The 22534-nt window shown below is 37.8% G+C and overlaps 1 protein-coding gene across 4 annotated transcripts in view; it reads right to left on the reverse strand.

Annotated features, from left to right (window-relative positions):
* Window positions 1-519: 519 nt before the first annotated feature.
* tfap2b (transcription factor AP-2 beta) overlaps window positions 520-22534 on the reverse strand; it is a 37365-nt gene continuing 15350 nt past the window's right edge. For 3 of the 4 annotated variants that reach the window (XM_007892974.2, XM_007892972.2, XM_007892975.2), the window contains 4 exons: window positions 11104-11320; window positions 10504-10622; window positions 7090-7231; window positions 1219-2274 (listed from right to left, as the gene is read on the reverse strand). In XM_007892974.2, coding sequence (XP_007891165.1) covers window positions 1977-2274; window positions 7090-7231; window positions 10504-10622; window positions 11104-11320 — 776 coding nt within the window. In that variant the 3' untranslated portion in view covers window positions 1219-1976. Of the gene's footprint in view, window positions 2275-7089; window positions 7232-10503; window positions 10623-11103; window positions 11321-22534 lie in introns of all 4 variants that reach the window. The other variant, XM_007892976.2, reaches the window with a different exon arrangement.

Genomic DNA, 22534 nt, shown 5'->3' on the forward strand with positions numbered 1-22534 from the left:
CCCTGTTAACTCTTCCAGGTACAAACCTTTAAAGTTTGCTAATTCTTAAAATAGAGCATGTGCTACCTTCAACCAACTGCTAGCATATTTAGATGCTGTTCTAAATGAAAATAATGAGTCCCAGGATCATTTCTGGCCTGTGCTAAATTCACACATCAAAAGCATAGTGGAGAGGTGCTGAAATTGACCGCAGCTCTCTTGAACGTTCAGGACAGAATGAGAAGAAAGAGAAAATCAGTCATTGTTCACTCCTGATTTATCTATTCATCATTAATGAAAATTAGATCTCTGTCAGGAGGTACATCACTTAATCATAGTCTACAAAAGAAGAAATTACTGTTACTTTTAGAAGATCTCAACTTCTTCACTTTGAGGGAGTTCCCAGTTCACAAAGATCACAGCTGCAAACTGAGCTGCAAACAGAATGTTGCTTCCCTTTTAAAAACAGACATGACATTTCTTTGGTGAAAACACTGTACGTTTTAGTAAGCTAACATGATGTGTCTTACACATATGATGGATTAATAATGATAAATGGTCTCTCAAAGGTTGATGCATAAAATAAAGCTGTGTCATAGACTATCTGTTCTCTAATTCTATAACCCTCTGCAAAAACACCCTTCTAAGTTCCGTTTTAATTCTTCCAGGTAACACATCCCCAATAAAGGGCACTCTTCAGAAATGAGCATTTTGAAATCTGCGAGTTTTCTTTGTAATTATTCAGACTGGTTAGGTAGTGTAATAGTTATGAAACTTTATTCATGACTAGTTCACCTGGGGTCCAAGCCTAGTTCTGCATCCTGTTTAAAATGCCATGTCTCCAGTTAGTTTTCTGCTGGGTCACAGATGGGTGTTTAGTAATTTCAGAACACCTCAACATTCTGAAGGAAATAACTAACACTCTGCTTAAACCCTGGGGTAAGTAAATCTTCCTTCAGCCAGGATTGAGGGTGTTTAGTAGAGATATTTACATCTTGCTCACTCCTCTCTGATCTGAAGAAGGATGCAAGATTCCTTGAAGGGAAAAAAAGCAAGAAATACAGAAAGTAAAATAAATATCATACCATAGATTAATTACTGAGAGGTTGGCCAGTCAAATTCAGTCCTGCATCAACATAAGTAACGGACTACTTGGTATGAACAAAGATCTGCTGTTGATACACCTTATTCATTATTCACTTTATGTCTGTCTCTTCAAAGTGAACTCACCTCAGAGAAAGGCCAGTGCTCAATCTGCTTTTCACAGTTATTTGACATTGTTGTCCACACCTTGAATTTGATCTGAAACTGTAATGGAGGCTGATGATTACTTTGGTTGAATAAGTGTATCAATATCTGATTAGAGTATAGCATAGCTCATGACAAAGGAAAGGGTGTGACTGGGGTTAGAGCTATCAGGAGTAAAATGGGAGCCCATCTTCAATTGTGCAGAATTCTCTAGGATGGACGATGATAAATCCATGAAAGCCAACATCTCCATCATATACTGAAACCTTTACACAAACCTTCAGATGTTGGGTAGTGTCTTTTTGTAGGCTCTGCATTAAAACTGACAAATAAATCTCCCTCTACGGGTCTCTTCACTGACAACAAGCTTTTATATATTAATAGTACCTGGTTGCTGTTCTTTTTTTTGCTGGAATGCTTCCATCCTCAAAACATGCAAAAATGTGCACAGAAATCAGAACTGGAATGAAAGTGGGACCAAAAGAATTTGATATTATATTAAAAAAATGACAGTCACACAAGTGGGTCGTGGATTCACCTGTTATTCTGACATAAAATGGAAGTCAAAACATTCACAAAATTGGAAGTATACCAAGAAAAAAGATCTTGATGCCTTGCATCCAGTTCCATATTGGCTACAAACAGTTGACCCAGTGTTGCTCCATTGTGTGTGCATTGTTGTCTTTTCCAAGTCAATAGAAGATTTTTTTTATAAAGCTACAGAAAATAAAAAGTTTGGAGGAATTTTCTCATTTCCTGTTCTTTTCCTCCTTGTCTCCAGTTTTGTTGCCTGCTTCCCCTCCAGATGTATGTCTATTTGGGTTGTTGTTTAAGAACATCTTGTCCAGTCCTTTTAATGCTTCCGTCAGGTAGTTCTGGACAGCTGTGAGTGCAGCACAAATAGCAGGAGAGCCAAAGCCATGTGTAATGAGGCTAAAGTGAGTCAAACAGCTTTGGATGCCTGGATCTAGGATGGGGTTGGGCCTGGTGTTTCCCAAAGGAGACCTATCCTGTGCCAGCAGATCTGTGAATTCTTTGCAAAGTTGCCTGGGGGGTTAAGAAAATAAGACAAAGAATTCTGCTGTCAGATAACACAAATCAGATGTACACAATGACGCATTGTCAGGTTGTCATGGAAAAATAACCACCTCCAACAGCACATCTTGTTTACTGTATAGTCATCAATATGGCATTGAGTTCCAATCAATATAAATTTATAATCAAAGTTTGTTTTTCCTTGTAAAAGGAGACCAATAGTCAAATATTTTAGGTTGTTTTGATGGAATCTAATGTATTCTCAATTGACATAACAACCCATGAATGTAAATGTTTTTCCACTTTTTTTTCTTTATTGCAGTAAAGAATGAAAGTAACAGTGTGATGCCAAATTTAATATTGTTGAACTAGTTTTGTTAAAACTTTCATGGGTTCAAAATTAGTCAAAGGATAAGGTGAGGTTATTTGTTTTCTGCTGTTATTTCTGAACCAAAATAGGACATTGCTAATAGAATACCCTTTTGTTAATTAGATAACCTCAACTTCATAAGTACACAAACTCAGAATCCATTAATAACCCTTGTATTTGATATAGCATCTTTCACAGTAGAAGGACATCTCATAGCGTTCCAGAGGATTTGGGTGTCATACTGACTCAGCCGATAACATTCCCAACTCTGAATCAGAAGGTTATGGGTTCTAGCCCCACATTGGGACTTGAGCTCATACTCACACTCCAATGCAGGGCTGTATAGGCAGAGGTGCCGTCCTTCAAATGAGGTGCTGTCTACCTGCTCAGATGGATCATAAAGATCCCATTGCAATATTTGAAAAGTGAAGAGTTTCTTTTGGAATCCTGGTTAAAAATCTTCTAAATAAAATGTGCTATTCATTGCAATTACATTGCTACATGCACAGTGGCTGTCACTTTTGCCTACAAAATCCACAGTCGCTACTCTTTACAGTAAACCCTGTGAAGTGCTTTGAGATGTCATCCTAATGTGAAGGATACCATATTTCATGTAAAGATTTTTTTTACGTAGAGTATCGTGTCTGTAAGAATTAATGCTGCAAATACCAAGGGAAGAAACTCAAATAGGAATTGGGGATTCAGCAGATTTAGTTTTTTTGGACAGCCAGGTGTCTGAAAAAGAGTTCCTAGGCCCTGCCCTGCACGAAGGGCATTACATAAATGCAAATTGTTGTTATTGTTGCTTAAGAGTATCCAAACCAAACTGAGAGTTCCATGCATCCACATATACATGGAATTCCCAAGATATTTATTGGAATGGAATGCATACTCTCTCACTGCAGGGAGACATTCTGCTTACCTAATTCAGGAGCATAATAGACACAGATTGGCAAGAACCAAGATCTAGCAACCCCAGAGTGTGTGTTGGCCTACTGCTCAAGTCTAACCATTGCTTATCCAGATAGAACCACTCTACCCGTTAAGGCTTTGGTTTGCATGGTTAATAGGAGCAGAGTGTGAAGACTCCATGTCCCCAGTGGTTGCTCTGCCCTTCCAGGTCCTGCCGATGAGCCAGGCTGACTAAGTTGTCATCAACAGTGCACTGGAAAACTGCGTCCCCGCTTGGCTCAGGAACTGAACTACTTGGGTTGTTAGAAAGGCTTGGCTCAATTCTGACATGCCTTTGACAAAGATGTCACCTTGGAGCCAATTCAGCTCCAAGAAAACCCCACTTACCTCCCCGCAGAAGAGGATAGTCACTATTTGGTCATTAAACATCTGATAGGTCTACGTTTGAGCCACAGTAGATGGAAGGCAAGTAGCAGAAACTCCATGTGAGCTTCCTAGCCGGTCACACAACTCAGCATTTTAAACTTTAAACATTTGGTGTTTAAAGGGTTAAACTTTACAGTACCGCATCACTAATGTTAAAGATCCCATCATTTCCAGATTGCGCACTGCAAGGAAACAAATTGTTCTATGTTCTTTCTATACATTGTTCTTGTTCGATTTCTGGCAGTCGGCATTTTATTTTACATTTGGCAGTCCTTCAAAAATAAGCATATGTGAATTTTAAAGCTTTACAATTGGCAGAAGTCTTGGAAGCTCCTTTTGGGAATGCATGAAATCTATTTTTAGTTTTATTTCTTCCATGCAAAATTTATTGACATGTGAAACAGAGTGAAATACTTCTGCAATTGTGTAATACACTCTTTAAATATCACATTTTTCTTTCAAAAATCTCAATTTAATCTTATTGGTGACATACAGAAATGTTCATGGCTGGGAGTGAGTCAGGGAGTTTCAGTGAAAGGGAAACTATGAGAGGGGAAACTTGAGACGTTTAGGACCATCATCTTGAATTCTAGGTTTAGAATATGTCCTTGCGATCATACGCATATTTTGTGTACTTCTTGTGAAGAGTGACTGCATTCACTTTTCAGTCCGCTTATTTTGCCTAGACAACAACAACTTACATTTATAAACCACCATTCATTTAAAGGTAAGTCTCAGCAAAGTTACGCCAACTGCTGACTTGAAATTTCCCCTGGGTCTAGATTTATTCTATTCATGAGCATTTCAGAGCATTCAGAAGCATTCATATTCTTAAATACCATCTTTAATTTTGAAGTCAATTTTCTGTATTTTTTTTAAGAACTGCAAAAAACAGGTTTCAAAGTTAAAAACAATTTCAACAATTTGCCAAAATAAATACTACATTATTTGCCAAAAATAAATACTACATTATTATTATTAAAAATTGCACACTTTGAATTGTTACATTGATGGAATAAATCTAGACCAAGGTGAAATTTCTACTCACAGATTGGTGAGCACTGAAGCCCATCAGTATTGCTGCTGAAGCATTGATGATTCTTATGTAGCTCCAGATGTTCGATAGTACACAGTAGTTGGCTACTGCTGAGTAATATGTCCTTATGTATTTTAACCTACTTCCTTGCCTTTTTTTGGAAAATTGCTTAACACTTAACATGTGTGGAAAGAATATTTGCTAATATATTTGTTATTTGATGGCCAACATCCAAAATGATGCTGCCTGATGCAAATACTGAGAGATTTTTTTAGTTGGAGGGTGGATTGTTTCAATAACAGAAGACAAAGAATATATCTCTGTTACTAGTGGTACATTCTTACATTGTGAAACATATCCCAATAGCAATCAAACTATTGAAGTTTGTATAATAGAGCAAGCTCAACAAGCCTGGCATATAAAGGTGTGAAGTGCTACGTCATGGAAATTGGAAGGTTGCCGGATCAAATCCTAACCTGTACTGTGTCATTGGTCTTAATTGAGGCTCTACATTTTTCCTAGGTTAAAGTGAGGGAGAATAAAGTGGGGATCCCACTTCTGACTCTGGGTGATCTCCCATGAAAGTGGATAAGGGCAAGATCAGATTGAGCTTCCCTGACTCTCACTATTTTGACTCACACGTGGAGAATGGTACCTTGGGCAATGCACCCATGAGCTATATCCTTGTGGCTGTTAATGCTTTTGGGAGAGGATAGAAAATTGGCAAAAATATATTGAAAATATTACAAATGAAGACATTGCAGAAATCGTTCTAACTAACTTCTCAAAGTCCAGTTTGATTCTTCGATTCTACCTATTTTTGTCTATCTTGTTCCTGTTCCCAACCAGAGAAACCAGAAGGAAGTTGCAGGGTTATGTAAAAGAAAACAACCTTCAAAACCAAGGGCCACTCTGGGCTGAATGAATTGAAGACCTGAGGGAATCTCAGATTGAAGATAGAGTAAGTGAAAAACAAGATGCTTGTCCACACAATGATCAGACTAGAAATATATATATATATATGAATATTTTGCAATTTTTTTTAGTTGCAACAAAAATGCAACAAGCAATTAGTTAGGAGATTCTTACTGTTTTAAAATATTCATTTTGTTTTCCTTTTACTTTCCTTAATCTTTCTTTTTTTTCATTTTCGAAATATGCGCTGTACTTATGAGAGTTGTGTGTGATAGCACACAGATAAATATGTGCATAGGAAATCATTATAACTATGGGAACAGTCTAAACGCCTGCATTCATCCTTCTGTATTTTTTTTACTATGTAAAAGAGGAAACGTCCACCGTGAAGGATTAATGACAGGGAAGCCAAGCTTTTCGAGTCTTCAAAGAAAAAAGGATCGCCTGCAAGCAATTAAACTTCTGAGATTGTAATATCTTTTGACCCGGCGGAAAGAAACAATTAAATTCAAATCACGTCTAGTGAACATCTGGACAAATTTGAGCAAATGATTTTTCAGCCCTTTTTTAAAATCTTTGGAGGAAGTTGAGAGCTCTTTTTCTCAACAATATTAAAGACAAAGACAGTGGAATATTTTCATGTTGTTTTTCCTTTGACCCGAGTTGATTGAAACTCTTTTGAGGTCGTTAGAAATTGGGGTATCTGGGTGGTGGTGGGGGGGGGGGGGGCAGGTCTTTTTTTTTTAACAGGTCTTCTGGAAGCCAATGCTTTAATTTATACAATGCTGGTTAAACGGAATTGTTCCTTTAAACACCGTAAAGCACGTTGTTTTCTAAAACAAAAGCACGTAAAAAACAAAAAGATTTGATGCCATAGTCCATGTAACGCAACTGCCATTTAGTTCCCTACCTGCACCAACTATAAACAATATATTGGTTGAAAGAACAGAGAAGCGTGGAAGCTCAGCAGCTTTGAATGCATGAAATAGTCAAATCCTTGTTTATGGAGTTGAAGTCAAGTCGTATTACCTAGTATAAGTAACAGTATACAACATTGCATGAGAGTGCATTTCATTTAGCCCCTCAACGTGTAACTATGATTCATTGTTTACTGCAGATGGTCATCTCCGCAAATCCCCAATAACAGTAGAATAAGTGAGTAACTCACTTTGTGGCCAGGATCATATTCTTTCGGGAGTGCAGCTCGCTGGGGTCTGTGTGCTGTCTGTTCAGGTAGTCAGCAGCAGCTTTGGCGGGGAATTCCGTCTCACAGATATACCCAAAATCTCGGGCTAAATGCACGGCTTCACCTGCAACACAAAACCAAACCAATCAGATGAAAGCCTTATATGCCCGGCGGGTGGACAACTCTTCAGCTGTTGGTTACCAACATTTGCATATAGTGTGTGTGTGTGTGTGTGAGAGAGAGAGAGAGAGAGGGGGGTGGGGTGGGGGTGGTAGGAAGGGGAATAAGAAAAAGCAAAGTCCTAAACGTATAGTAATGTTGCATTGGAGGTTGGCAGAATGAATAGGTTCGAGATTTGCCCATTAACACCGAAGTGGAAGTTCCTGATGGAATTCGATGTGTTTTGCCCTCGTTTTTCAGCACTTTATTTTACAGGCCAGACGAATATGGGAATCCAGTTGAAGACCAGAACTCTTAATGTTAATAAATCATCAATAATGTAATCCAAATCTATATGCAACATCATTTCTAATATATACAGGAAAAAATATTCACAGTTTTGAAAAAGCTTTACCAGAGAATCCCTTTCCAGGGAATGAGCTATTCTGCTATGATAATATTTTTTTCTTACACTTTCTTCTCCGACAAACCTAGTATATTCAGTCACTGTGAAAGATTAATATTTGAAGCTTGAATTAACCCCTTCGCAGATTGAATGAAACCGTTGTTTACACTGTACATACAGTATGTAACTTGGAACCCAGGTAATGGACGTAGAGCTGGCTATGGATAAAGGCTAGTTTAAGATATGATTGTTTGATGTGAATATGTTATCGAAATAACCATGCAAGAAGCCAGATTAATGCTTAAGTGTATTGGTTATATTTGAAGGCGTGGTCTTTTCCACTATAGTACTCAGTATGCGTTCAGTTATTACACACAGAGTGCATTGTACAGCGTGGATTATTGCATTGCTAACATACTTTTAATAATAATGTATTCCTTCATATAATACGACTAGCGTGTTTTATTTGCCCTAGGTAGGGTTTTAAGCCTTTGTTGTGGGCAATCAAAGTAAATACATTTGCTGCAAAGCAGTTGACTGTTCCGAAGGGCTGACTATGGTACATTTATCTTTGAAAAGATAAATATTGTAATTAAACGAAGGACCCCCAGGAGCTCATAACAAGCAGCAACTGAGCATTACTTGCCAAAATAACAAACTGCAACAGTGAAGTGTGAGATTTCAGAATGAGATTAGTAATGTCTGATGTTATTCATGCAGAAGTAAGAAGAATAATTACTATCAATCCGTCTGTTTGCCTATCCATCATCAACCTCTCTCTCATATGTAGATATAATGAGTCTGTTCTTCTATCCATCTGGCTATGTGTGATACGTGAGTATATCATATATGGAGCTGCTCATCTACGCTTCCATACAATATTAAAAATCGTCTGTATAAAATATGCACATATTAGAGAAATGCATATATATTTTTTTCAAATTAGCATTTTACTATATATTTTGTCAGGAAGAGTTTAATAAAATTCAATATAGTACAATATAGTGGAACAGAGTATAGCACATTAAAATTCAATGTATCAGTTACAACAAGACACATAAGAAATTACCATGAGAGACCACGAAAATATTGTAAAGCAGTAAAAACTAAGAGGGAGGATCCCAACTGAACAATGTGGAGTGCTGAAAACTTCTAAATGCTTTTCAGACGAATTTACTGCATATAATTATTCAGTGCATATATGGATGCGATATAAAGACCAGTGTTAGTTTATAGATCAGACCAAAATAGTTTAAAAAGTACAAACGAGCTACAATATTTTCATTTCCTATATTGCTATAGTTTTATGTGTGTTTTATTGAGAATATTCTCCAGGGATTTCCAAGTCATCAACCCTCCCCGCCTGATGCTGATGTTTCAGCGAGTACCAAAGGCTGGGTAATACTACAAAGTCGAGCTCTGGGGGAATTCGAGGAGATAATGTCTGAACCCTCCAGCATAGATCTTTTCAAATAATAAAGCACTTCGCAGGCGGGAGCCTAGACTTAGACAGGAAGCTAACATTATAGCACCAAAGAATTCAATCAGATTACTGTGTCTCGAATGATAAAGACTAATTATTGTTTGATTTTTAACATTTTTTTCCTTTGTGAGGCATCTACCATAAAATATATATTCATTGGGAGTGTAATTTGTTTTCTTTAAAAAAAAACTCCGTTACATGTCTACCCGAATGGAAATTTAATTAGCTAACAGAAAAAAAATATCTAGTGTGTTCACACTGATTAGCATTATTTAGAAAATACACATAGATAAACTGGTAGGTACGAATTGATGGCTAATTGGGCACCAGAAACAGGGCAGAATAGACGGAAAGACAGCCAGACAGACAAGACAGACAGACCGAAAGACAGACAGACAGACATATAGACAGACATATAGACAGATAGACAGACAGACAGACAAAAATAGCTAATCATAAATATATAAGTCCCAAATATCCTGGTTCAGAATGCACAATGTCAACGGTTTTAGTGGTTGAAATAACATGAAATAAATGTTACCGACTGGAATCCAATAAAAATCTAAGAATAAGTAATGGATTCGTTTTAATAACAGTACATCAGAAAAATATTGATGCAAAGCACTGAACACATATTGTTTTCTAAAATGAAATACGCAGATGTGCACGACACAAGATGTAATCATGAACATAAGAAATACTGTGTACATGTATCTCTGATGCACACTCAGAGAGCGAGAAAAAAAAACAGTCAGGAAATCGATCCCGTAGAAATCACAGTCCAAAAGAAAATTGCCAGTGTACTTCTGTGTGTGCTGTAACTAACTTATTGCAAACGCTATTATATATGCAAATTTGAATAGAACGATGAATTATTCATGAAGCCAAGTCAAAAGCCCTTAAGGCCCTGGGATAAATGTATTTATATTATTTTTGTATTATTATTTATGCACAAAATACCATGTTACCTAAATTAGCTTACTAATGTTATCATTTTTTTTGCAATTGCAAATAAACTGTCTTCCTCCAAATGCAAAAAATCATGCAAATGATATGATTTGATTCTTTTGGTTCCAGCAGTCCCCTCAGATCGCTGCTATGTCCTTTGTAAGATAAACATAGTACTACATGTACAGAATATGCTTAAGTGTAAAGTGATGAAATTATACCTCTGTCAACATGATAAATAGAGGATAACACTGTGATACAAATACGTGACAAATTAGACTCATACATCTTTTCTTTTATCGTGTGGAGGTTAATGGCTTTAATTTTGCGACAATTATGTATGGTTACCAGTACAAAGAAATGAATACATCTGCCGCCTCTGCTTTTCCCCAGTGCTTACCTTCCACCAGTGAAGTTAGTAAAGTGACGTTCGCAGCTTTGCGTCTGCCCGCGGGTAAGTTTAAACCGATCTTCTCCAATTTTTCTCTCAATGATCTGCCACCATTTTTCGATTTAGCCCTGGAAAATAACACATGATCAACAATATGAAGACGTGCTGTGGTTTAACCAGCGAGCAAGTTGGTATTTTTTTCTTAACGGAATGTCTGTTTGATTCACACAGTAGTATTACAGGACGGCAATTAGACAGACAACCCGTCCTTATTTTGAAAGCAATGTTTTAAAGTTTTAATTGAAAGGGGCGACTATGCAATGTACCAGCAAGACTGTACGTTACCCAAATCAGTCAGATAGAGATTCAAATAACACAATATTGTGACAGCTGGACGAATGTTTGAAATGCCTGCATTATGTGAACAGATAGGTGGGCAACCCGACACCCCGCCAGAGACACGGATGGATAATGGACAAACGTCAGGACGCACTTCATTTGCAAGATCGCATCGGTTTGTGTTTGCACCATTGCACCTGGATTTGTTATTTGTCTGTTTCAGTGTGAGTGTGTGTGTGTGAGTGTGTGTGTGTGTGCTTGTCCCCCTACCTTCTGAGCACTCCCCCCAGCAGGGACGCATTCAAACATTCCGGTGGGGACAGCCGCCGCTGAACTTCTCCCACCGTCACCTTGTACTTGGATGTGGAGCTGAGCAGTGAGAGTCGCCCAGGCACCGAGCAGAACACCTCGTTAACATTAGCAACTCCGCCGAGCAGATTGTCCTTATTGAGCATCAGAGACGTGACCGACTTGTGAGGAACCGGAACTGAAAAGAAGCAATCGAAAACCCCAATATTGTAATGCTTTAATTCGTCTGATCGGACATATTATACATGCAATATTCCTTATCGGTGAATGGTGTCAATTGTACTTAAAATGCACTTCAATATGCAAACAGTGGTGGTTTCATAAGAAAAAAAACAGTATCAATTAAACTAGATATTTTAAAGTGTTTATGACAATATTTTTCTACCCATATGTAAAAGCACACGAGACAATATTTTGGGGAAGAGCCAGATCATCCAATGCTCCCTTTATTTCCATTTCATTCTGTGACTTGAAACTACAAACATGCAATTTGTTATCGCTGCTCGCATTTCACAGCGAAACTCAACTGAAGTAGTTACTTTCAAGCACATTTGTGCCATCTGTGCTCCAGGATAAGTCCACTCTGTCAGCAAAATAGTGTTGGACGAGAATATTCCTTTTTCAAAAAAAATAAAATATTGCTAAAAAAGACACGAGAAACCATTTAACTTCAAACCTACATTATGTCCGACCAATCATCTCTTAAGCACAATCATTTTATCAAAAGTCAGTTGAAATTGTCATTCGATTCTTTTGGAGCGACCAACAGCGACTGGTACAAGTTGGTTATCAGCAACTTTGTCATTAGTTAGATTGACATAAATTATTATTTTTAACAGCCTTTTTCATTTTAATGATCATAAAATCATGAATAATTTTGAAACCAGCAAGGAAAGCAATTAATGGGGATCACGTCAACATTCTACTTCTGTGCATACATATATTTCTGGTTGTGTGATCATTACTGAAATGTTGTAATACTTAAGGAGCCCTGCAATAGATGGAGAAACCATAGCTTAGTCAAGCGTGTTATTCTTATAAAAGTGAAGATTGTTCGAGCCTGCCATAAAATCAGTAATCCCTCTCTACATTGTGTTACCTATTAAGAATATCTAGAGAACCGAAATTCACAGGGAAACGCCCGTGAAAATAAAATAGATTGTGGGGTGAGTTTGTGTGACCTCTAAATACTTGCCAAGTATTTTAGAATTAATTTAAATCTGCCTTGTTGCACTTTTCGGATTTTAAAATTCCACTGCAGCTACTGCACTAGACGTCGAATTCAAATACGTGTAACCTGATCACTTAATACAGGGAGGTGTGGAGCTGAAGCCAAAAGATGCTCACTTAGGAATTTGCAGCTTGAGTTACTTAACCAACAAGCAGAAGACCAGGAGGGGACAACAATACCAAATATGGCTATGGAGTTTAAACTTGTTTGTTCACTAAGCCTCACTGTAATTTGCCTTGAAAAGCAAATAATTATGGTTAACTTAATGGTTAACATTTTGTTGACTTTTTCTTCTGCCTTTGTATTGTTTATGCCCCATTTGTACATCAGGATGCGATGATACAGCACTTCCAGTAGTGAAACGATGTGAGTGGGTAGATTGGGATCAGTTTATCTGCTTAGATCATATATGAACGTGATTCAATGATTTGCATCGACGTTGATGTTATGGCAGAAACTGGAATGCCTGCGTGCAACATTGCCTCTCTCTCTCTGTCGGGTCCTTGGTGATGTTGTAACAGTGCGGTGCCTTGACTCTAGCGGTGGGAAAGCAGAGATAATAATAATAATCCTCGAATTTGACCTCGCGCCTTATCACGTCTTCGAGACGTCTCAAAGCGCTTCCCAGAATATACTGTGGGCGAAACTCGGCAGCCAATTGCGCACAGCAGTGTCCCACAAACAGTCGCGGATTGGGTGATCATTTTTTAAAATAATGTTCTGAAGGAATTATTAACCACCGGAAAAGCGATCCGCCAATCGACTTACAACCGGGTTCCTACTTACTGCTCTGTAAACAGAGGCGTGTGGAGTAGGGAAACTTGCCCAAGGCTTCACTCTGCCAGGAATCAAACCCAGGTCTCTCGCTTTTGCGAGGCGAGTGCTCCAACCACTGAGATCCGATTCAGTCACACCTGTTGCAGGTTGGAGTACAGATGTGGCCATCAATTGAATCTAAAGTTACCCGCAAGAGGAGGTTTTCTGGGAAGGACCGGTAATAGGTCCAATATCAAGTTATCCCATAATTATAGTATCAGTTCAACGTGAAAACTGCGTGCAATTGACACAAAAGATTTAGCAAAATGCGGGCAATGAAGTGTCCATAACTTCGTTAGAGGAACTGTCACGCAAGAGTTACTGAGCGCAGTATAATGTGCAGGTACACAAACCAGGCAGGAGCTGAAACACCCTACCAGTAATATTAGCAATGCAATTCCCTCACACTGTGAGCTTCAATAACTCCTCCCAAGCATTTCCCGAAAGTGTCATTATCACTCACGGTTTAACAGGAACATGAACAGAACTAAAAGCACCGCACGCCAACGTAATGTGTTAAACTTCAAACAAAATCTTTAAAACAAGGGTGTAAATAAGGTAGAGGCTAATTGTTTTTGTACTTCTCAATGGAGCCAGTTACGCTGCACTTTCTATATTGATTCAAAACACTTGTTTTTATTGTACCTGGCACTGACACCGAGAAACTGCACCGTGTGTCTGGTTTGAAATTGAGTGAAGGGCTGGTGTGGCCAGATGTTTGGGACCACCTCCAGTCCTCAGTGTCAACATAATAGGCATTGACACGGCCAACGATAACGATCAACAACAAGCTTTACATATGTCTAAACTTTATTATTTATTTTGGAAAAAATCGCGAAGATCAGCTTACTTGTTGTCAACGTTAGTAAAACACCGAAAAATACAATATCGACAGTTTTCACCGACCAGTTAACAGAGCTCTGTGTATATGTACAGTGTGAGCACCAATGGATGGAGCTCCGCTTTGCCCGGACACAGGTCGGAGAGGAGGGGACTGGACTGCGATACTGCGGGAAACAGTGCGACTTTGTTACTTGGGAACGGGAAACCGCAGCTGTGCTTCCTAGTTCCAACCAATGGCTCTTCCCAAGGAAAATGCATTCCCAAAGAGGTCTGTGCATGAGAGACTGATAACGCGTTCAGAGCTTCGCGACCTGATGCTCAATGCCAGTTACTTTTTTTTCCAGGTGTGAAACAAATGAGAGTGCAGTCGTCCGTGAAAACTCTAGAGAGTCCAGGAACGCGTAAAAGAGTATAAAAGATCCAATTGCATCAGCTGCAAGAGCATTTGAGTTGTGATTCAACTGCATTGAATTGATTCTACTTTAGTTGGTTTGGGGAATAGGAGTCATAATTGAATCGATCCTATTTAAACAAGATTTATATATTTTAGGATTGATCTGACGCTCCAAATATTTCCAACTGGTGCAAACTTTGTAAGATAACTATAATTCAGTCATGTTCCCTCACATCAGTCCGAAACAGGTTAACCGAAGTATAACTAAACCATATACCAACTACTCCATACTTTGTCTCTTACAGAACACCTAATGGTGTAATTAAATTAAGAAAGAAAAATACCACAAAAGCTGGCGTTGTTTCTGTAACTGGTGACGGTGATATTTTATTATTTTTAATTCCCTCAAGGTAAAATATTCTGATAATTATGCACAGAATCAATATTTCCCATTCGGTCCAGGTATCAAATTCTGCTTCAAGCAAAGATTTTCTTTAACAAATTGGTCAGAGTTATTCGTCACTTCCAGGCAGTCCTATTTGTTTTGATGAACCCCAGATGGGCTCTAAAACAATGTCTGTTTTCAAATAATGTTGAAATCTACGCGGTGAACAAGGAATGGTGTCACTAACACATTCTTTCCACTGACATAAAAAATATCTGCTTGTAAAAGATAAACAGAACACCTCTTCTGCCTACATTGAATCACGTTAATTATGCGGGGTCGTGCATTATTACATGCCACTAATTTAATACAAATTGAAAATATAATTCTTTATGCTTTTTACTATTATTTGAATTTAACTGGGGGCCTCGTCAGCATAACGCAACATGAAAAGTTTGGACTTTGGAGAATATGAAGAGCTATTATTTGAGCGAGTTAACGTTCTCGATTTTTTGTATCAGACAGTATTATCAATGTGTTCGTTTTACATAGATTAATTTAAAAAAACACACCTATTTCAATTCGAGATAATGCACACAATTGTTTTCACCCATCAGTGGGTTAGGTCAACCTAACTATGCATTTATTTTAAATTCTCCCTACTTACATGCACGCACACAGGCAAGCAGGACAGTAGCAAACATCTGGTTTGCAAATTCCAACTCAGGAAATCGATCTAGTCATCGTGCATTTGTAAATATATATGTAATATATAATGAAGACAAAATAAATACAAACACTCCTTTTAACAGGAGGATACTATATTTTGGTAGGGGTGTTGTGATTCTTTACGGTAACGTCAAATTCATTTGTTCAGCTTACTCTATACCCACAGTATAATAATTAATATAATCAGCTATCATTTCCCATAACCTTTGCCCCGCTAACCACAGAGAAGAAGACGTGGAGATTAAATTCTATAAACAAAGTATAACCGTGACTTATTACTGATATGGTCATGGCTGCTTCCTCCACATGTCTATAATACATGCTGAAACATTTTTGAACTTAACATACACACTGGAAGTTGCAAACGCATAGTTACTGTACGTTACACACTTTTGATATATTCTTTTAGGTCCATGTTTAAAACTTGATGGTAAGTAGTTCTTATAAACAAACTGATGCATTGCTGTGCATAACTGTTGTATTTATCAGGTGATTAAGAAACAGCCGCTTAGAAAACCCGAGTTGATAGCTCTCAGCCACTTCTCAACGCATGTGACCTTATTTAATAGTTTAGCAATGACATTTACCGACGCAAGTCGTAATAACACTACTAGCACTTATTCGATGATGGTAAATTGCTTAAGGAATGCACGTCCAAATTATGCGTCACAGTCTCACCGCTCATTTAGGTGAAGGGAATTAACACTCTGGTAAACACAAATTCTGGGAAATGTAAAGTGAGGACACAGTCAGTTACATGCTAAAGTATCCCGAAAACTTGCATCATAGGACCATATGCGACATATACAAATATAGGGCACATTTTCGCTATACTACTGTTAGTGAAATTTATTAATTAGACAAAAAAGTGCAAATTGGCAATATATGGTGGTGCATCTCTATAATTCAGATAGAAAATTATAATAACTATCTGTCTTTGCCTTTTAATCTTAGCAAGGCAGAAATGACTGGTGTTTGACAGGCACACAGAAACAAGTATTGCTACTGTCACTTCATAAAAATACCGAAACCTAATATTTAATATGCCGAGATTAATTGTGAATCAGTGCAGGACTGGATCAGATAAACGTTTTCAATCATATTTATTAAAGTCTTGTAATATCGCGTTGCTAATTTAGTTCAAAATATCTCCAAGGCACATTTGCGTGTTAATTCCTCTCACAAATCATCAATATGGAAAATAATACTTGCTTCATTTGTTAATAATTATGAACAGATTGTGCTTTGAAACGTAATTCTGCAACGAACTTGATAACGTTCAAACGACAAGAGGAAATCGCAAACCAATAGACCGTGACAAAAACGCAGCTTGAAGCCTTCAATTTTTTACGTGTATAGAATGTTCAACCCGCATTTTCTTCAGTGTGGTTTTGTAATGTAATGTGTAAATATGTGGCGAGTGTATATGCAGTCGTTATTGAATTCGGTTCAACCCTAATAACCACGAACGGTTGCAGATCTAATGTCTCAAACGCATACCTGACCTCTGTACAGTTCTGACAGCAAGAATGTCAACCATACACCTCTACTGTGCAAAATTTTGGATTTAGACACAGTATCTCAGAATTATCAGATTGTATCTCTACAATCATGTCACATGCACGTCAATACATATACTGCAGACCTCGCTTATATACTAGCCAATGCTCACACGGTTATTGGTCGAAAACGATTGCTACATCATCTGTGTGTATAAATAAACAGTATTAATATATAATTCGCGAACATGTGTGCGCTTATGTAACGGTAAAACATACATATATTTTTTGCGGATAACTATAATTGAAGTCCAGTTAAAAAGTGACACGTTGCCTAGAGTGATATGAAATTGACTTGCTAATATTTTATACTGCAATGTTGTCTGTGAAAAGACACATGGCTTTAAGTCAATGTTTGATAAGTGTTAAACTAGCAATGAGATCATGCGAAGTTATTTTTAATGCACAGTTTTGCAAACGTTTTAAACTAGTATTCCTTCCCTTTCTTATGAAGATACGATATTGCTGAAATGTTCAGAACATCAAAACTCCTCCATTCATCATCCACTTATCTATAGAACTAGATCAAGTGTATAAAATATGCAAGCATTTCAACCACTACAAAAGTTATTGCATTGAGCAAAACGCCTGCTGAGTTAAACAAATGCAAAAATCTTTTAACGATTCTTTGCGTGATCTCGATCTCACACAGCTTTCCTGGGTTTTTAACTTACTAATGTAGCACATCGTTCTCATTATCATGTTATTGATTGCTCATTGACTGCAGTCTGAAAATCATATTTACTTCCTTGCATCAATCAGTATTAACAGAATCATTTAAACACATTCCGTTATCCACCACACTGAAATCAAAAGTGCGTTTTAATGTTGGCTGTAATGTTGCTGCCGAGACAGGAGCCACGGTCCCTGAGTACTGTATTAATAGCTCAACGGGGGCTAATACGGAAAATTAGACTTAAACGAGCTCTAGAGATCCCTAAATGAAAGCGCCATTTATCACGCTGGCTACTTTAACTCTCTCCGTTTGCTCTCTCTTCTGGGACCAACTCATTTCCTGTTAAGTAAATTACCTTAAAAAGTGCCGGACAGCTATTCCCACACAAAATACGGCACACTGACTCTTGACCATCTCGTTAACCCCAGTTTCAAAGCATAACCATCGTATATTTTACAATTAAATACTAATTGTGCCATTTGCTTGGTTACCCACGCTGTATTTAACAACTTTGGGAAATGAACTCTCAATATATGTCTCAATATATTCCCCTTATATGTTTTTGTTTGAAAACAAACACAATCTTTCAGTAATGTTTTCAGAATGAGTAAGTATCAAGTCAACAAAATAAAGCGCTCCTGAAATTTATGACAATATCTTTAAATGAATGTCCTCTGTGATATATATGTGCTATGTCCAGTAAATTTCATTTGTGATAATCTTTACACAGTGGACAGTTGTTATCGTTCTCCTCCTGAGCCATTTTTTTACATACTAGTTTTAAAGGAGTTTCAATCCTAATAATAATTTTTTTTTAAAATAGCTATTCCCCTCAAAATTGTTGCTTCAATGCTTTTACTCTTTCGAGTTTTAAATGCGTTTCCTCTTCGAACACGGAAACCCGCCTCATACTCTCCCTCATTATTGTGATCTTTCATTCATATCAATGACGTTTTTTTCCCCCGAGGAAGTACTTGAAAAGAGAAGTGCAGATGTTAGTAAATTATAAAGTTAACTCAAGGCCACCGATGGGTCCACTTTACGATAAAAGGCTCCTCTGTGTACAGTTGAAACTGCTTGTGTATTTTCTTCAGCTGAGCATACGAACGTATAAAACAATTGTGGATTTGTTTCAGTATTATAAAGACACCATAGGAGTCACCACATATTTCAAGCATCTTTGGATACTTATTACATCGGCTCAGAAACCTATCTGAAAGCTGAACATATCCGAACACCGGTGTGTATGTGTGTGTGTGTTGGGGTGGGTGGCGGGGACATTGTTAAGAAGATATAGAATAGGACGCCACTATAGAATAGGACACGATTCACAACACTCAACGGGTTGCAGAAAGGATATCTACGCCGTGTACTCAACCACAAGTGTACCCACCAGATTATGATGACATTCGTCCAAAATCTAAACACGGTCATGTAACACTAAATGGAATTAAATGGAATTTTAAAATAATTTTCACTTGGGAAAGGATAAATGGAGAAAATGTATTCCCCAGTGCATCAAGCACCGATGAATGTGTGAAAGGCAACTAAGGGTATGGAAATATCCCAAGATGGATAAAGTACTAATGCTAAGGAAACCTGGTCAAGTACCCAAATGGAAGCATTGTAAGCGCGTGCGCGATTCTATCCAGGTCGAGGTTGGGGCATCATCCTCCCAATGTGAAAGGCGCTATACAATGTAATGTTGTTGTTGTTGTGTGTGGGGAAGTGTGGGGGGGGGGGGGGGGGGGGGGTTTGCTGGCATGGATGGCTCTATCACAAAACAACAGCAAAATGACATTTATATAGCGCCTTTAACGCCAAAAGAACGCCCCAAGGCGATGGGCAGTTAAGGACAAAACTATTTACATGTATAATGGTAACTGTAAATGAAGTCCAGTTGAAAAGTGAAATGTTGTCTAAAGTGATATGAATTTGGCATGGCAATATTTCATAATGCAATGTTGTCTGCAATTAGAAGTATTGCTTCAAGTCAATGTTTGACAGATAGACAAAATGGACTGATGTCCTCTTATCGCTAAGACAATATGAGTTTTACAAACTGTTGGAACTTTTATTTTGATTTGCTTGGTTCGCAGCTGAGATTTCCCATTGTTTCCCTAAGTACTGGATCCTACCGGAATCACAGTCTTGTGTCGCATTGTCGTGCCGCGAAAGAACTGGAAAATGTCTACATGTCTCATAAAACATGAAGGTAGGTTTTAAATCCGTCATTTTTCATTTTATTTTTGCAATTACAAAACAAATCCCCAGGATGGTTCAGCACGCCTTACATTAAACATGTTGTATCCCAGAGATGGTTACGTTGAAATACCAGTGTGTTCTAAATTAGAAAGGTGTTACTTTCATCCCAGCAAATCATTATAGCTTTGAACAGCTATGGTGAAATGTTCACATGTTTAGTAAATGCCAGATGTTGTTGGCAAATCCAGGGACTCCAATCACCCAGTGTGCCCTTTCACCAGGAAGCCTCGCCCCCTAGAGCATGTTTACAGTTTTTACTACTGACAAACTTTTAGTAGTAGTTAACTACCAACACGGAATCAGATCTAATAAAGACACAAATAGAGAGGAAACGCAGTCACAAATAAACACGGAATGTGTCCATCCGGTAATTCAATCGTTTTTATGTGAATCAGAAATTGAAACTCCATTCACAGAACGAGAACAAGACGTCCGTCCACTCTGACAGCCTAATCACTGCAATATTAAAAACTTTCCAAACGTATTAACGCCAACACGTGTTTGAAAAAATGAGAGTGCTAAAAATAAACATTATCGACCTTTCCTATTCATTTGTCAACATTGCCCATGTAGATTACAAAATAAAGATTACATTTATGAGATATTTTATAATTTTGTACTTATACTGAATTTGTTTTGTAAATGAGCTCTACTTTGCGCGTAAGACACTTTTTAGTGGTATGATCCGACCGAAAAACATTAGTGCTAAACGCAATCTTTTGAACATTGATTGATCTGTGATAAAAGTTTACTGAGTTGCTCTCGACTTATGCACTCTACTCGAATTTTTAGATGGAATGTGTTGCAATGTTGCAAATACTAATTAAATATTTTTTATCGAATTTAAGAATGGAAGGATTTGAAATCCTCCGGGCAAAAAAAAGTTACACATATACATTTATATATAAATATGGAAATACCAACTAACCTTTTTTCGCCTGTGAACTTTAATTGCATAAAATATCTGCATACAAAACAGCATCAAGGCAACAGACTAGCGGTTGGATACAGTTATTACAGAACTAATGTCCGTTCCATCTAGTAAACAACTTGGAGTCATCCTTATTGTGAACTGAATAAATAAACACGCACAGTTCTGTCGATCACTTTTTCACTCATCTTTCTATTGAAACAGAAAATGTTCTTTAAATGTGATGGGGACAATTTGCATTAATGCACTTACACAGATTGTTTTAACTAGAGAGAACATAACCACTTTGTTGCAATTACTTTGTTCCTTCCTACTATCATTAATCATAATCTCCACACAGCTTTGAGTTGACAGTTTGCTCTTATCCATCCTTGTATCTAAAGACGCTATTTCTGTGTTTCAGTTGTATTTTTGTGTTTTGGGTAAGACTAGCTCTGTTTTGCCAAGGACAAAATGCTCTTAAAAGACAGTTGCATTACTTGGTTGGGACAAAGCTCCAATACTGATAATGGTTTGCACTTCTGAAGAAAGTTAATCGTAAGAGGAAAGATAACTGAAAGAACGTAATAACAGTAATAACTCGCAGCTGTTGGTTTGCTGTTACGTTTTAGTGTTAGCTAGATTGAGTTACAAATCACTGTTTCTTTGAAGAGAAATGAAAAACATATTTTAGGGTTGAAGAGACACATTTTAGATAGTCTCTCTTCGTGTTGGAGCAATCCAGAGTTTGAGGGCATCGTGATGAATATACTTATTCTGATCGCTCTTTCGTAGGTTTAATTTAATCGACATTTTTTTTCTATCCAAAAGAACATTTTTATGGCCACATTCCTATTTTCCTACTTCTGATCATTTTAAAAGAAATATTCATCTGTTGTCTATAAACACCATGCTTATACGTATTTAAATTACAGATTATTACAATTATTGCCTTCTTATAACTGCAGCTAACAAGTGCAGAATATGGGGACATCTAGTGCATTCGATTATTTTAAAAATTAAGATATATCTTGAAAACGCTTACAATATTTCCAGCTCATATGACTGTCAGCCAGAAACTTGTACGTTGCTCGCTTAAAATTCAAGCGAAGTAGACTGCTGACACCATCATATCTGTTAAAACAGAGCCTATGGAGTGAAAATGGATCCGCTGTCTCTTTATATTCACCTGGTTATGTGACAGCTGAGAACATGCAGTTCCTGTCCCTCGTGCCTGTGNTTTTTTTAAAAACTGCTGATGGAGATTAGAGCAGGCTGATCACTCAGACGTGGAAAAAAATAGAAAGCTGGGCTGTGCACGGTTCACAGATCTTGCATTGAGATAGCAAGGTGCAGGGAATGTCAACATAACCACAACACATCAGCATAGGTTACCGCACACAGCCACCAGCCACCAATACACAGCAGCGGGGCAGGAGAGCAAACCCAACGCAAACCCACTCGCCAGAGAACAACAGGGAATAACAGGGAACAGAAGGATTCAAACTGAAACCCGGGACCCAAATGGGAAGGGAGAGTAAGTTCAAACACAGGGTGCAACAACAAAAACCGAGCAGTGGTAAC

Source organism: Callorhinchus milii, unplaced genomic scaffold (genome assembly GCF_018977255.1).
Source record: "Callorhinchus milii isolate IMCB2004 unplaced genomic scaffold, IMCB_Cmil_1.0 Scaffold3, whole genome shotgun sequence".
Taxonomy (NCBI): domain Eukaryota; kingdom Metazoa; phylum Chordata; class Chondrichthyes; order Chimaeriformes; family Callorhinchidae; genus Callorhinchus; species Callorhinchus milii.